The sequence below is a fragment of the Phytophthora infestans genome, genomic scaffold (genome assembly GCF_000142945.1).
Source record: "Phytophthora infestans T30-4 supercont1.91 genomic scaffold, whole genome shotgun sequence".
In the NCBI taxonomy this organism is placed as follows: Eukaryota; Oomycota; class Peronosporomycetes; order Peronosporales; family Peronosporaceae; genus Phytophthora; species Phytophthora infestans.
Window position 1 is genome coordinate 265,157 of NW_003303668.1, and position 12,334 is coordinate 277,490.

Sequence of the window (12,334 nt, forward strand, 5' to 3'; positions counted from 1 at the left end):
GTTTCGTGTTCTTGTCCACTTGCCTCCGCGCTAATTCAATCGCAAACGCTGTTTTTATTTTGTTTGATGTATGCTACATATCGTGGTGAAAAGTGCGCACAATCTCTTAAGGTCGTACACTACGCGCGCGAATACAAAGGAATACGATCCTTTTTATCGGCGGCGGAGTGGTGTACATGGTTATGTGGGGTGGGATGGTGGGAAGCCACTATATTCACATTTTAAAAGTGTTCGAATATTTAATATTAGTAATAAATTGTGCATCTTTATCTAACGCAAATATAATACCGTTACTTTGGTTTAAATTGATTAGTATTAGTAATAACATGCGTTTTTTTCTTGCGCAACTAATTAATTTTTTGTAGTACTGCTATAAACGTCTGCAAGAAAAATATAAAATATTCAAAACATAGTATTACTTAAAAGTTTTGTAAGTTTTATTATTTAAAAGTACTACGAAGCCTAAATATCATTATATATCCTATAAGTACTAAAGTTTCGATTGAGGCCGAAATATGAGTCACCAAATCCTACAATTTTTTTCAACAGCTCCTACGACGATATAGTACGCGTGTGCTTATCGGCGCCTTATACTAATGCTAACTAACGCGCACACAGGCAGCGCCCTTCGCATGAGGTGGCGAACCGCAGCTGAAAATGAGACGGTGCATTTAAGTACGATGTGTAGACCACATATAATATGTACACCACATTTTGCAATTTTAGCGAATCGAGGCCGCCTTCGCTGCGCTCGACAGCCAGTAGAACGCCCGCATTTGCGTTACATTAATTAACCCTAGCCCGTTACGGACGGACTGACGGACGGACAGACACCAGACTCCACTAGGGGGGTAAGACTAGCCGTTCGCCGCCGCTACGCGGCGGAGGTGGCAGGCTGTAGTCCCGGGGGAAATGGGCTCACGCCTTCGCTGCGCTTAAACATGTTTTATGTAAACGTTATGTATTAAATGCATTTGAAGTTGAACATTCCTACTCCGAACCAAAGATCTGTCTGTAGACAATATTCTGGGCGTAGACCCCATCCTCCTCCTCCAGCTTTGGGTACTCGACCAGCGCCTTGAATCTTGATCTTGAAGTAACTCGCGACATCGCAACGTACAGCTGCCCGTGGGAGAAGCAAGGCGTAGCAAGATACAGCCCCAAGTACTGCACCGTTTGTCCTTGCGCCTTGTTAATCGTCATCGCAAAGGCCGGTTGGACAGGAAACTGCTTGCGTCTCAAATGAAACGGAAAGCTCCGAATGTCTCCGTCACTGATGAAAACAATGCGGGGAATCAACACATGTTGCCCTTGTCGCTCACCGGTCATGATTGTGGCGTGGATGACATGTGGCTTGAGGGCCACAATTCGAAGCCGTGTTCCGTTGCACAGCCCTAGATCTGGATTCAGGTTCCGCATCATCATGATAGGCATTCCTACCTTGAGGGTCAGCTTGTGGGGCGGCATTCCACTGATATTCATCGAGTGGAGTACCTCCTGCTCGAAAAAATTGCCATCACCGTCGTCTTGTACAGAATCGGAAGACATGTATTCCCGCGCCTGTCCAGTTAATCGATCGGTCACCGCTTCATTGATGCGGTGCACGATTGCGTTCGTGGTCGTGAGGATCGTTCGGTTAGCGAAATACTCGTCGGTAGCAACCTCGGGGTTATTAATCTCGCCATACATCTCGTCGATGATCCGATCCATGCCTCTTGGAATAACGCCCGGACGAATTTCCTGGTCCTCATCCTCAGGCACAGGTGGATTCTCAATCAGCATATCGCGCGGGATCTTCATGTAATCGTTTCCTAGGGAAGGGTTTACATCATGCCTTCCCTCCCCGACTTGCAGCAGGAACTCGGAGAACGCAGCCATTTCCTCAGCAGTGTCTGCAGTATCAGCTGTGCGCACTCGCATGTTTTCCGTAAGACGGAACGTCTGGAATTGGGGCCACAGCCTAGACGACTTGAGGCAAGCGTCAATTGTCTCGACGGGTGTTCCATTCTTAACGACCGGGAGAATCTGGCGGAAATCTCCCGAAAGTACAAACACTTTCCCCCCAAAAGGCTCGGTATCGTTGTCAAGTATGTCCCGCAGTGTTCGGTCTACTGCCTCGAATGCGTGGCGATGGGCCATAGGTGCTTCGTCCCAAATAATTAAACTTGCATGCTTAATCAACTCCTGAATATGGGAGTTCTTCCTGATACCGCACGTCGAGCTCTCGTTCAATTTCAAAGGGATCTTGAATGTAGAATGAGCTGTCCTACCACCCATGAGCAAGAGCGAGGCAATACCGCTAGACGCCACAGCGATGGCGATTTTCCCCGAGAGTCTGACTTTGGCCAGTATGTTTCGAAGCAGTGTAGATTTTCCAGTACCACCCGGGCCATCAACAAAAAATAACTTGTTGCCTTCCTCCGGGCATTCAACCGCTTCAATAATCTGGTCGTAAACCACCCGCTGACTTTCGTTTAGCTGATCTTCTGTGTGTACAATCGCCTCCAAAGCTGACGCATCGTATCCAGTGAGCTCACGTCGAAGTAATCCGTTTTGGCGAAGCGCTTCACGAATCAATGTTGGGAACGACCCCAACTGAGGAAGCTCGTCGAAGTCAGCTACCGCATACCCACTCGGTTGAAGTAGTTCTTGAATGCTCATCAGCGTTTCAAATTCGACCAACGCCGACTTGAAGGGGTTCATCAAAGCCTGATGTTTGCGTGCGAAGTCTTGGGAAAGATCCGCGAAAAACCGATCCCATAGAACACCAACATTTGCTGGAGCTGAATACACCAGAATGGTGACGAAGAGCTGGCGTAGTTGATACGGCATTTGGAACTCAGCCGCTTCCGTCAAACACGAAACCCACTCGTTGTCATTCTCCAAGTAGCCAGCCTCCCGCGCCGCAATTTGGAATGTTGGGCAGACAATTCCGTTAACCGTTCTCAAGTCTTCAAACGACGTTGGACCTCTACGCTGACAGAGCAGTAGCCGAAGGTAGAACCGCTCCATATCTCGAGGAGACACGTGAATCATGCGACCAACAGCTGCTTGATACTGTTTCCGGCGAACCCACCTTTTCGGTTGCCCTTTCTCCGGCGCTTTCCAGCAGAACTCTTTGGGGATATCCTGATACAACATCGTCTTGGCAATATGATTCTCGGGCACTTCGCTCGCACACAACTCAAAGAATCTGGTCAGCATCGTGTGACTACCACGTTCCAAAACTGCCTCCGGGTTTTCCGTCTCGCGAAAGCAAATCGTCTGGCCTGACTCGAGATGAACCGTTAGCTGAGTAACCGCATGGGTTTTTCCCTGAATCGTGAAATCGAGCAGGCGCATGCAAGCTTCCACCGGAGAAATGTACCGGGCGCTCAAGAAACGTAGAATCTCATTTGGTTCTCGACGCGCACTCTGCTGCCCTTCTCGGACTTCTTCCACAGTGAGTATAGCCATGTCGGGTCCTTTGTACACATACTTGTACAGGTATTTAACCGCAGTAATATCCGTGCACACTTCCACATTGATGTGGCAGTTGTACTTCTGGGATAAGTACGGGTTGTACGGTACAACCCACTGGTTGATCGTAGCATTGTCGTATTCTCTGCCTTTGAACTTTAGAACACCTTCTTGCCGTCGACGTCGTCTGTACACTGGATATCCGTTGGCATTGGCTTGTGTAACTTCTGCTAAGGGCTTCGGATATCCTTTGGTGCACTTGCCGTCCTTCATACACGCGCAGGAAGGGTTTGCAGGCCCACATGGACCATGGAGCATGCATGACATGACCGTCTTATACAGCTGAGGGTTTGTATCCTTATCTGGGATCTCAGCGCATACCATCTTGTCTACGATCTCGCGCGTTCGAGGTTTGTCTTCGTCAGCCAGAATAATCAATACGTGAGCGTGGGGGAGCCCTCGTTTTTGAAACTCGACAACGTAAATCCGAGCGCGCACTCGCCCCAGGACGCCTTGGTTTAAATCGTCAAGCGTCGCTTGCAGTTTCTGCTGCCACACGCGAGCCACGATGTCTGGTCGATCTTGAGCTGTCTGGATATCGGAAGGTATCGCTTCAAGAATCTCGTCCCACTTAGGGTTGCACGTTTCCGTCAAGAAGACGTCGGGCCGTCCATACTCCCGAACAATTGCCATCGAATCTTGATACGACTTGTACATGGACCGCGGGCTACCCAGGTGCGAAGCCGGTAGTATGATACGCTTGCCAACCTGATTAAGAAAGTGGGTAGGTCGTCCTCTGTTGCCTCCGTCCTGGTCCGGGTGCATTAATCTGTTCTGGACCCGGTCGTATTCCGACAGCAGCACTTCTCCTTCCGCCAGAGCCAAAGTATCTTCGTTGAGCAAAGCGTCTTGAACACCCCTGTATTGATCGGCGCGAAGTGTTTTCTGATTGTCGGCCACCCAGCGAAGCTGTTCTTGCTCACATTTTGCACGCTGATCTACACACCACTGTTGAAATAGACGCCCGCCTTGGTGGAGAGCGGACTGGTCATCCACTTTCTGATGAAGGCAGAACGCGACGTGTTCACGAAGCGACATCGCCTTCTTGTTTCGATACTCAGCACCATTCGCGAACTCGTCTGTGTAGGTCCAGCCCTTCTCTCCATATGGAAGGAGAAGCGGGTATTGGAGTGGATCGTAATCGGCGTGAGTCTCATACAAACGTAGCAGCCTTTGATCGCGTGTAAAGAGCAGTAGATCCCGAGGCTGAGCCAGGTTGCCATCCTCAATGAGAGTCGCAGCCACTTCAGACACAGTGGGGCGGTTATGCGTCCTCGGTCGCGAGGAGTTATCATGCAGACGGAAGACCAAATCTACTGGAGTCTCCGTGTTGTGTTGACGCACTTGCTGCCCAAAGTGGAGGAACCGTTGCGCTAATGGGTTGTGCTCTGCCATCATTTTCTCGATGTCTAGTAGTGCAACACGATCCAGATCCGCGAATATACCAAGACGTCGCTCCGCGCGGCGTTGCATGTCTGGATCCACAATGTAGATCTGCGCAAACTTGGGTGCTACTCGCGCGCCTGTCCGACGGTCTATGTGGGGGAGGAGAGATCCTAGGTAGTGCCCCATAGCCCCTTGAATGCGATATGTGTACACCCCGTGTGTACCCGCAACGCTCTCGTCTTGATGCACATTTTGAAACGATCGGTTTGAGCACGAAGCACCAATCGACGTAAATGCGAAGGCTTGATTGTAGGCACGAATTTGACGGCGGAACTCGGGATCTCCGTACAGCTGAAGCAGTTTTGGTGGCGCGGGGTGCAGTGGAGGCAGCTTTACCCTGCCTGCCAGACAGCATGATATCGCAGACTCCCCAGGCCACTTCCAAGCATTGCAGATCGGACAAACCGTTGTTGTCGGAAGCTTGTGCCGGCCGCTCACCACGTCGTCACCCGTTATCATGGACGCATCGAAGTCTTCGAGGGAAATAAGAGCGTGGCCATGTCGAACGCACTGGCGTCGAGTGCGCACCCGCTCGAGTTCCTGCTGGCGCTCTTCTGCTGTCTGCCCTGCTCTCCGATTAAATTGCCGTAGTCGGTCTAGCTCACGTTCAGCATCTCGTTGTTCCTCCGAGAGGTGTCCTCGCCGATTCGCATGTAGCTGGCGGTCTAGCTCGCGTTCAGTATCCCGTTCTTGCTCACTCATCCCCACTCTGTGTGCCGTTTGGTGCTGCCTGTTCTGATATCGGTGCTCCTGAAGCTCCTCCCCGCGCATCCGAGCTCTACGGGCGCGCTTGCGCTCAGCGTCTTTCTTCCGGGCACGATCCTGCTGAGAGAGTGACATATTAGCTCGTCTCGTGCGAGCTCTCTGCGCATCACTGGTACGGTCGCGATCTTTCTGAGACAATGTCCTGCTAGCTCGTCTTTCGCGAGCTCGTTGCGCTGCTGACACCGGAATCGCTTCTTGAACAGGAGCTGGAGGTATTGCAAATGAAGCCACCTCAGCGGCTCCCGCTTGATACGCTGCCTCCATCTGAGCTGCAAAACGGCGCTGATGTACCGAAGGATCGGACTCTTCCGTCTTCTCCTCCTGATCTTCAATACGATGAGCCGGAACTTCCGTCGCTTCTGTGACGTCTGGCTCGTCTTGGTGTACGCTGAGGGCCTTCAGCTCTTTGTTCAAGTCGTATCGTTTCTTTCTGCGCTTGGTCTGACGTCGTTTTCGCGCATCCTTTTCCTCTTGAATGGGTGTCGCGTTAATGCGTTCGTTCTCGCGCTGGGCCTCCTCGAGTTCCTGGCGCGTCCTCTTTCGCTTACTCCGAGCCATAGTTCTGCGAACACGAAAACGTGACGCGTTAGACAATGTCTAAGTACACCGCACGTAGCAGTAGTTTTTCATCGAGTAGTGTGTTGGAATACGCGTACTACCTGGGATTGCTTGCCCCCATCAAGGTTATCTCCGATCACTTATCCCACAGTCACGGGCCGTGAGGCCCGGAGCGGTTTTAGTTTGCAAATTGTGCAGTCGAATCTTCAGGGTTGGGCCCCCGGATAGTACTGTAGCTTGAGGTGCGATATCCTTTTGCCAAAAGGCGGCCGTTAATTGCAAAGGCTGGTTATTGATAGGCTATTACAGCCCCCATCCCATCTGTCGGTTAAAAGAGGCCAGTTACGGTACCCCTCCTGACCAACTGCACGCACGCAATGTGCGTGCCCATTAATAACCATTAACGACCGGCTCAACTGGTTCGCTGTCGGGTTTGCGGTCAATGGACCAGGTGCCAAATGTGCTCTCGCGCAGAGTGGGCGGTGGGATGAAGCCCCAAGAACCCAGAGGGTTCTAGAACTAAATCCCCTTAGCACGGCTACCTACTTGCAGGATAGAATCCCGCAAGTTATAAGCTACCCCCTAAGCAGCCCCAGGAACCTCGGACTATCTGTGTATGTGTGTCTTGCTAGCTACTAATGCAAACTAACATGCATACACGCAGCGTACCTTGAGTAACGTGGCGTTCCGCGGCTTCCGTTTTGAAAATGGGGGCAAAAAACGGTGCATTTTAAGTACGATGTGTATACCACATATAATATGTACACCACATAATGCGATTTTAGCCAATTGGAGCCGCCTTCGCTGCGCTCGGCAGCCAGTAGAATGCCCGCATTTGCGTTACATTAATTAACCCTAGCCCGTTACGGACGGACTGACAGACAGACACCAGACTCCAGTAGGGGGGTAAGACTAGCCGTTCGCCGCCGCTACGCGGTGGAGTGGCATGGTTTGTTGGAGATACGGTAGCCTCAAATTTAAGTGCTTCTTGGTGTCGCGTACTTTGTTAGCCTCGTTCACCTCAGTAGGTTTTGGCTTCGTGTATATAACCACTTACCATTCCGTAGTCTCATGTGGACCCGTATAATATCGTGGTTTGGTACCCCGTACTACATGTTGGATGTCATGTTCTTCAATGGTCGGCGCTCTTCCGTGATCTTCCTGGCTTCGAGGTTCATTGCTCACCCATGGCAGACGCTGCTTAGTGGTTACGCGCTATCTCTTTTGGGGTCACTCTCCTGAGTACGGTCCCTTTAGTGGCTACTAACTATTCCTTGCTCTCAAACGTTTACGTGGGCGGCACCGGTTTCATGATACATAGTCATTCGTGGCCGATTCCGTGGGATGGTACCTCCATGCAGTCTTGTTGTTCCGTCTCCCGTTTAACGTGTTTTCCTCGTGTGGCTCCATGGACCGCGTTATCGCGCTATCGTGCACTCGCGGTGTGGGACCTGCCGCGCGGCTGGAAGGAGGTGCAGAGCAAGAGCCGACCTGGAAAGGTGTGTTGTCTATGCATTTGTGCTCGCGTAGTTTATATGCGGTGCCCGTGTTATTGTGTTCTACAATGGTATAGTGCTTTGTAGTCTGCAATCGGGGGTCGCTCCCTCGTGCTACCATGCCTGATCTGCCGTCCGTGCAATGGTACAATCGTTTTCCGTGGCTCAGTGATCTTAAGCTCTACACCGGTATCGTGTTCCGTGGTTCAGTGATCCCCAGTCTATATATATAGCTCCCGTGGCTGCGTTCGCCCATGTTTTAGTGGCTGGATCACCGTCCACGTTATCGTGTTCTTCGTGATTTCGTGGCTGGTATGGTGTCTGTGCTATCGTGTTCTTCTGTGGTATCGCGCTCCGTGGCCTGGTGAGTTCCGGTTCTACCCTTGTATCGTGCTCTGATTTCCCCTTTGTGTCTCGTGGCCACGTGTTTAGTCCACCCATGTGAACCGTGCTCCACCGTGGCGCTATTGGAGAATACGTTTCCGTGCACTCTTACCGCTACGTGCTCTACTGTGGTCTTGAACGTGCGTGCTCTTCCGTAGTCGTTCTTTTCAGCATGCTGGGGTATCTATATAATTAGTTCCTTTCCGTGGCCCGTACGCTCCCGTCATATTCTTGTCCTTCTGTCCTTTTCATGGCTGTGTGCTCTTCCGTCTTTCGCGCTACGCATACAACTTTGTGGTTTGCATCAGCTAAGTCTTCTGTCATCGTCCATCCTCCCGTGCTTCATGTTGCTCTTCTATCCCATCGTGTACATAGTGTGGGTCGGTGTTACTTCGCTTTCGTGTTCTTGCTTAGTCACGTGCCTCCGCGCTAACTTAATCACAAACGCTGTTCCCATTTTGTTTGATGTACGCAACATATATTGTTGGAAAGCTTGCGCAATATATTAAGGTCGCACACTGCACGCGCAAGTATAAAAGAACATGACACTTTTTCCCGGAGGCAGTGTGGGGTGCAAGGGTGTAAGCCACAATAGTCATATTTTAAAGTTTTCACATTATTAATAGTAATACAATTGCTATTTATTATTAAACGCTGAAATAATTATTATGTGTACTACTAATACAAATGACTGCAAGCTAAAATATGAAATGTCTTAAGAATAGTACTACTCAAAACAGTATTGTAAGTTTAATTTTTTAGAAAAGTACTACGAAGCCAAAACATCATTCTAAAACTAATAAGTACTAAAGTTTCGATTGAGGCCTAAATATAAGTCACCAGGGCCTACAAAAAATTTCAACAGCTCCTACGACGATATTGTATGTGTGTGCACGTCGGCGCCTCCTATTAATGCTAATTAACGCGTGCACAGGCAGCGCCCTTCGCGTGGCCTTGCATACCGCAGCTGAAAATGAAAGCAAAATGAAACCTTAAGCGGCGCTTTTGAGTACGATGTGTAGTCCACATAGTGTGTAAGAAACACAATACCGATTTTAGCCAATGGGGGCCGCCTTCGCTGCGCTCGACAGCTTTTTAGCGAATCGAGGCCGCCTTCGCTGCGCTCGGCAGCCAGTAGAACGCCCGCATTTGCGTTACATTTTAGAACCCTACCCTCGGACGGACTGACGGACTGACGCAGACCAGACTCCACTAGAGGGGTAAGACTAGCCGTTCGCCGCCGCTACGCGGCGGAGTGGCATGGTTTGTTGTAGATGTGGTGGCCGCAACTTTAGTGCTTCTTGGTGACGCGTGTTTTGAGAGCGTGGTTCACCCCGTAGATCTTGGCATCGTGTATTTAACCACTTGCCTTTCCGTAGTATCATGTGGACCCGTACAATATCGTGATTTGGTACATTTCGGTTATCCGTACTACAGGTTGTAGTCATGTTCTTCAATGGCCTGCGATCTTATGTGATCTTCCCGGCATCGTGGTTTCCTGCTCACTCGTGGTCCATGATGCTTGGTAATTATGGACCCTCTCTCTTGGGCTCATGCTCTTCAGTAGTATGACCCTCTTTCGTGGATGCTAACTATTTCCTGATCTCAAACGTTTACGGGGGCTGCACTGGTTTCGTGGTTCATAGTCTTTTGTGGTCGTTGGTTTCCCATCCAAGTACTCTACCTGAAGGGTCCTAATCCGTGGTTTGGTGCCTCCACGCAGTCGTGTTGTTCCGTCGCCCGTGTATCGCGCTCTCCTGGTAAGATTCCATCGACCGCGTTACGACGCTATGGAGCAATCGCGGTGTGGTAATGGTATTTATGGTATTGTGCTCGCGTAGTGCATCTGCGTTGCCCGTGTTATCGTGCTCTACATGGGCTTCGTGCTCCACGGTGTGCAATCGTGGCCACCCCAAGCACCCCCGTGATTTTCGTGGCTGGTCTGCCGTCCGTGCAATCGAGTTTTAATGTGCTACTGTCCTTCGTGGCTTGGGGAGCTGAGCTTCTACGCTGGTATCGTGCTCCGTGGCTCAAAGATCTCCCGTCTATAGCTCCTGTGGCTGTGCTCCCCTATGGCTTAGTGGCACAGTCCATGCTATCGTGTTAGCTTGCGATGTTGCGGTTGGTCTGTCGTCCGTAAGATCGTTAGCTACCGTAGTGTCGTGCTGTCGGACTCGGTGAGCTCCGATTCTACCCTAATATCGGGCTCCAATGCTCGGATGATCTTCCGTTTATGGTACATCGCGTTTTCACGTTTGGTCGGTCGACTGTGCTCCGTGTTGTACCGTGGTGCTATGGGAGAATTACTGTCCGTGCACTCTTACCGCTACGTGCTCTACAGTGGCTTCGAAGTTGCGTGCTCTTCCGTAGCCGTGCATTCCAGCATGCTGGGGTGTCTATGTATTTAGTTCCCTTCCGTGGCCCGTGCGCTCCCGTCATATTCTCGTTCTTCTGTTCTTTCCATGGCTGCGTGCACTTCCATATTTCACGCTACGTAAAACAATTCGTGGTTTGCATCGGCTAAGGCTTCTATCTTTCGTGCTTCGTGTTGCTCTTCTATCCCATCGTCTACATAGTGTGGGTCGGTGTTCTTACGTGTTTCGTGTTCTTGCTGAGTCACGTGCCTCCGCGCTAGCTGAATCACAAACGCTGTTCCGATTTTGTTTGATGTACATAGCATATATTGCTGGAAAGTTCACATAATATCTTAAGGTCGCACACTACGTGTGCAAATACAGAGGAAGATGATACTTTTTCTCGGGGGCAGTGTGGGGTGCAGGGGTTGTGGCGTAAGCCACAATAGTCATATTTCAAAGTTTTCACATTATTAGTAATAGTAATACAATTGTTATTCATTATTAAACGCTGATATAGTTATTATTTATACTACTACTACAAATGACTGCGAGTAAAAATATGAAATGCCTTGATAATAGTACTAATCAAGATAATATTGTAAGCTAGATTAGTAGAACAGTACTACGAAGCCTAAAACATCATTCTATATCCAATAAGTACTAAAGTTTTGATTGAGGCCGAAACATAAGTCACGAAAGCCTACCCTTTTTGTCAGCATCTCCTACGACGATATAGTACGTGTGTGCTTATCGGCGCCTTTTAATTATGCTAACTAACGCGTACACAGGCAGCGCCCTTTGCGTGGCCTTGCAGACCGCAGCTGAAAATGAGAGCAAATAAAATTTAAGCGGTGCTTTTAAGTACGATGTGTAGTCCAGATACAGTGTGTACAAAACGTAATGTTGATTTAAGCCAATGGGGACCGCCTTCGCTGCGCTCGACAGCTTTTTAGCGAATCGACGCCGCCTTCGCTGCGCTCGGCAGCCAGTAGAACGCGCGTATTTGCGTTACATTTTAGAACCCTACCCTCGGACGGACTGACAGACACACACCAGACTCCACTAGGGGGGTAAGACTAGCCGTTCGCCGCCGCTACGCGGCGGAGTGGCATGGTTTGTTGGAGATGCGGTGGCCGCAAATTTAAGTGCTTCTAGGTGTCGCGTGCTTTGTAAGCGACGTTCACCCCAGTACGCCGTGGCTTCGTGTACTTAACCACTTACCATTCCGTAGTCTCATGTGGCCCCGTATAATATAGTGGTTTGGTATGTTTTAGCTACGCCGTACTACAGGTTGAATGTTATGGTCTTCAGTGGCCCGTGCTCTTCCGTGTTCTCCCTGGCTTCGTGCCTCCCTGCTCACCCGTGGTCCACTCTGCTTAGTGGCTATGTGCTCTCTCTTTTAGGTTCATGATGTTAAGTACTGCCCCTTTCGTGGTACATAGTATTCTGTGGTCGTAGGCCTACCATTACCGGTACCCTAGCCGAAGTGTGCTATTTCGTGGTTTGGTGCCTCCATGCAGTCGTGTTGTTCCGTCGCCCGTGTATCGTGCTCTCCTGGTGAGGTTCCATCGACCGCGTTATCACGCTATCGTTCAATCGCGGTGTGGTTTTGCTGTAGCTGGTGTTGTGTTCGTGTAGTGCATCTGCGTTGCCTGTGTTATCGTATTTTACAATGGCATCGTGCTCCACAATGTGCAATCGTGGTCACCCCGAAGCGCCCCCCCCCGTGTATATCGTGGCTGGTCCGCCGTCCGTGCAATCCAGTTCTAATGTACTACTGTCCTACATGGCTCGGTAAGCTCAGGTTCA

The 12,334-nt window shown here is 50.2% G+C and overlaps 1 protein-coding gene across 1 annotated transcript; it reads right to left on the reverse strand.

Moving 5' to 3' along the window:
* Window positions 1-990: 990 nt before the first annotated feature.
* PITG_23151 (helitron helicase-like protein) lies at window positions 991-6,288 on the reverse strand (the record flags this gene model as incomplete). Its single annotated transcript, XM_002997015.1, has 1 exon — window positions 991-6,288. The coding sequence occupies one exon, from the start codon at window positions 6,286-6,288 to the stop codon at window positions 991-993; it is 5,298 nt and encodes a 1,765-aa protein (XP_002997061.1).
* Window positions 6,289-12,334: the final 6,046 nt, after the last annotated feature.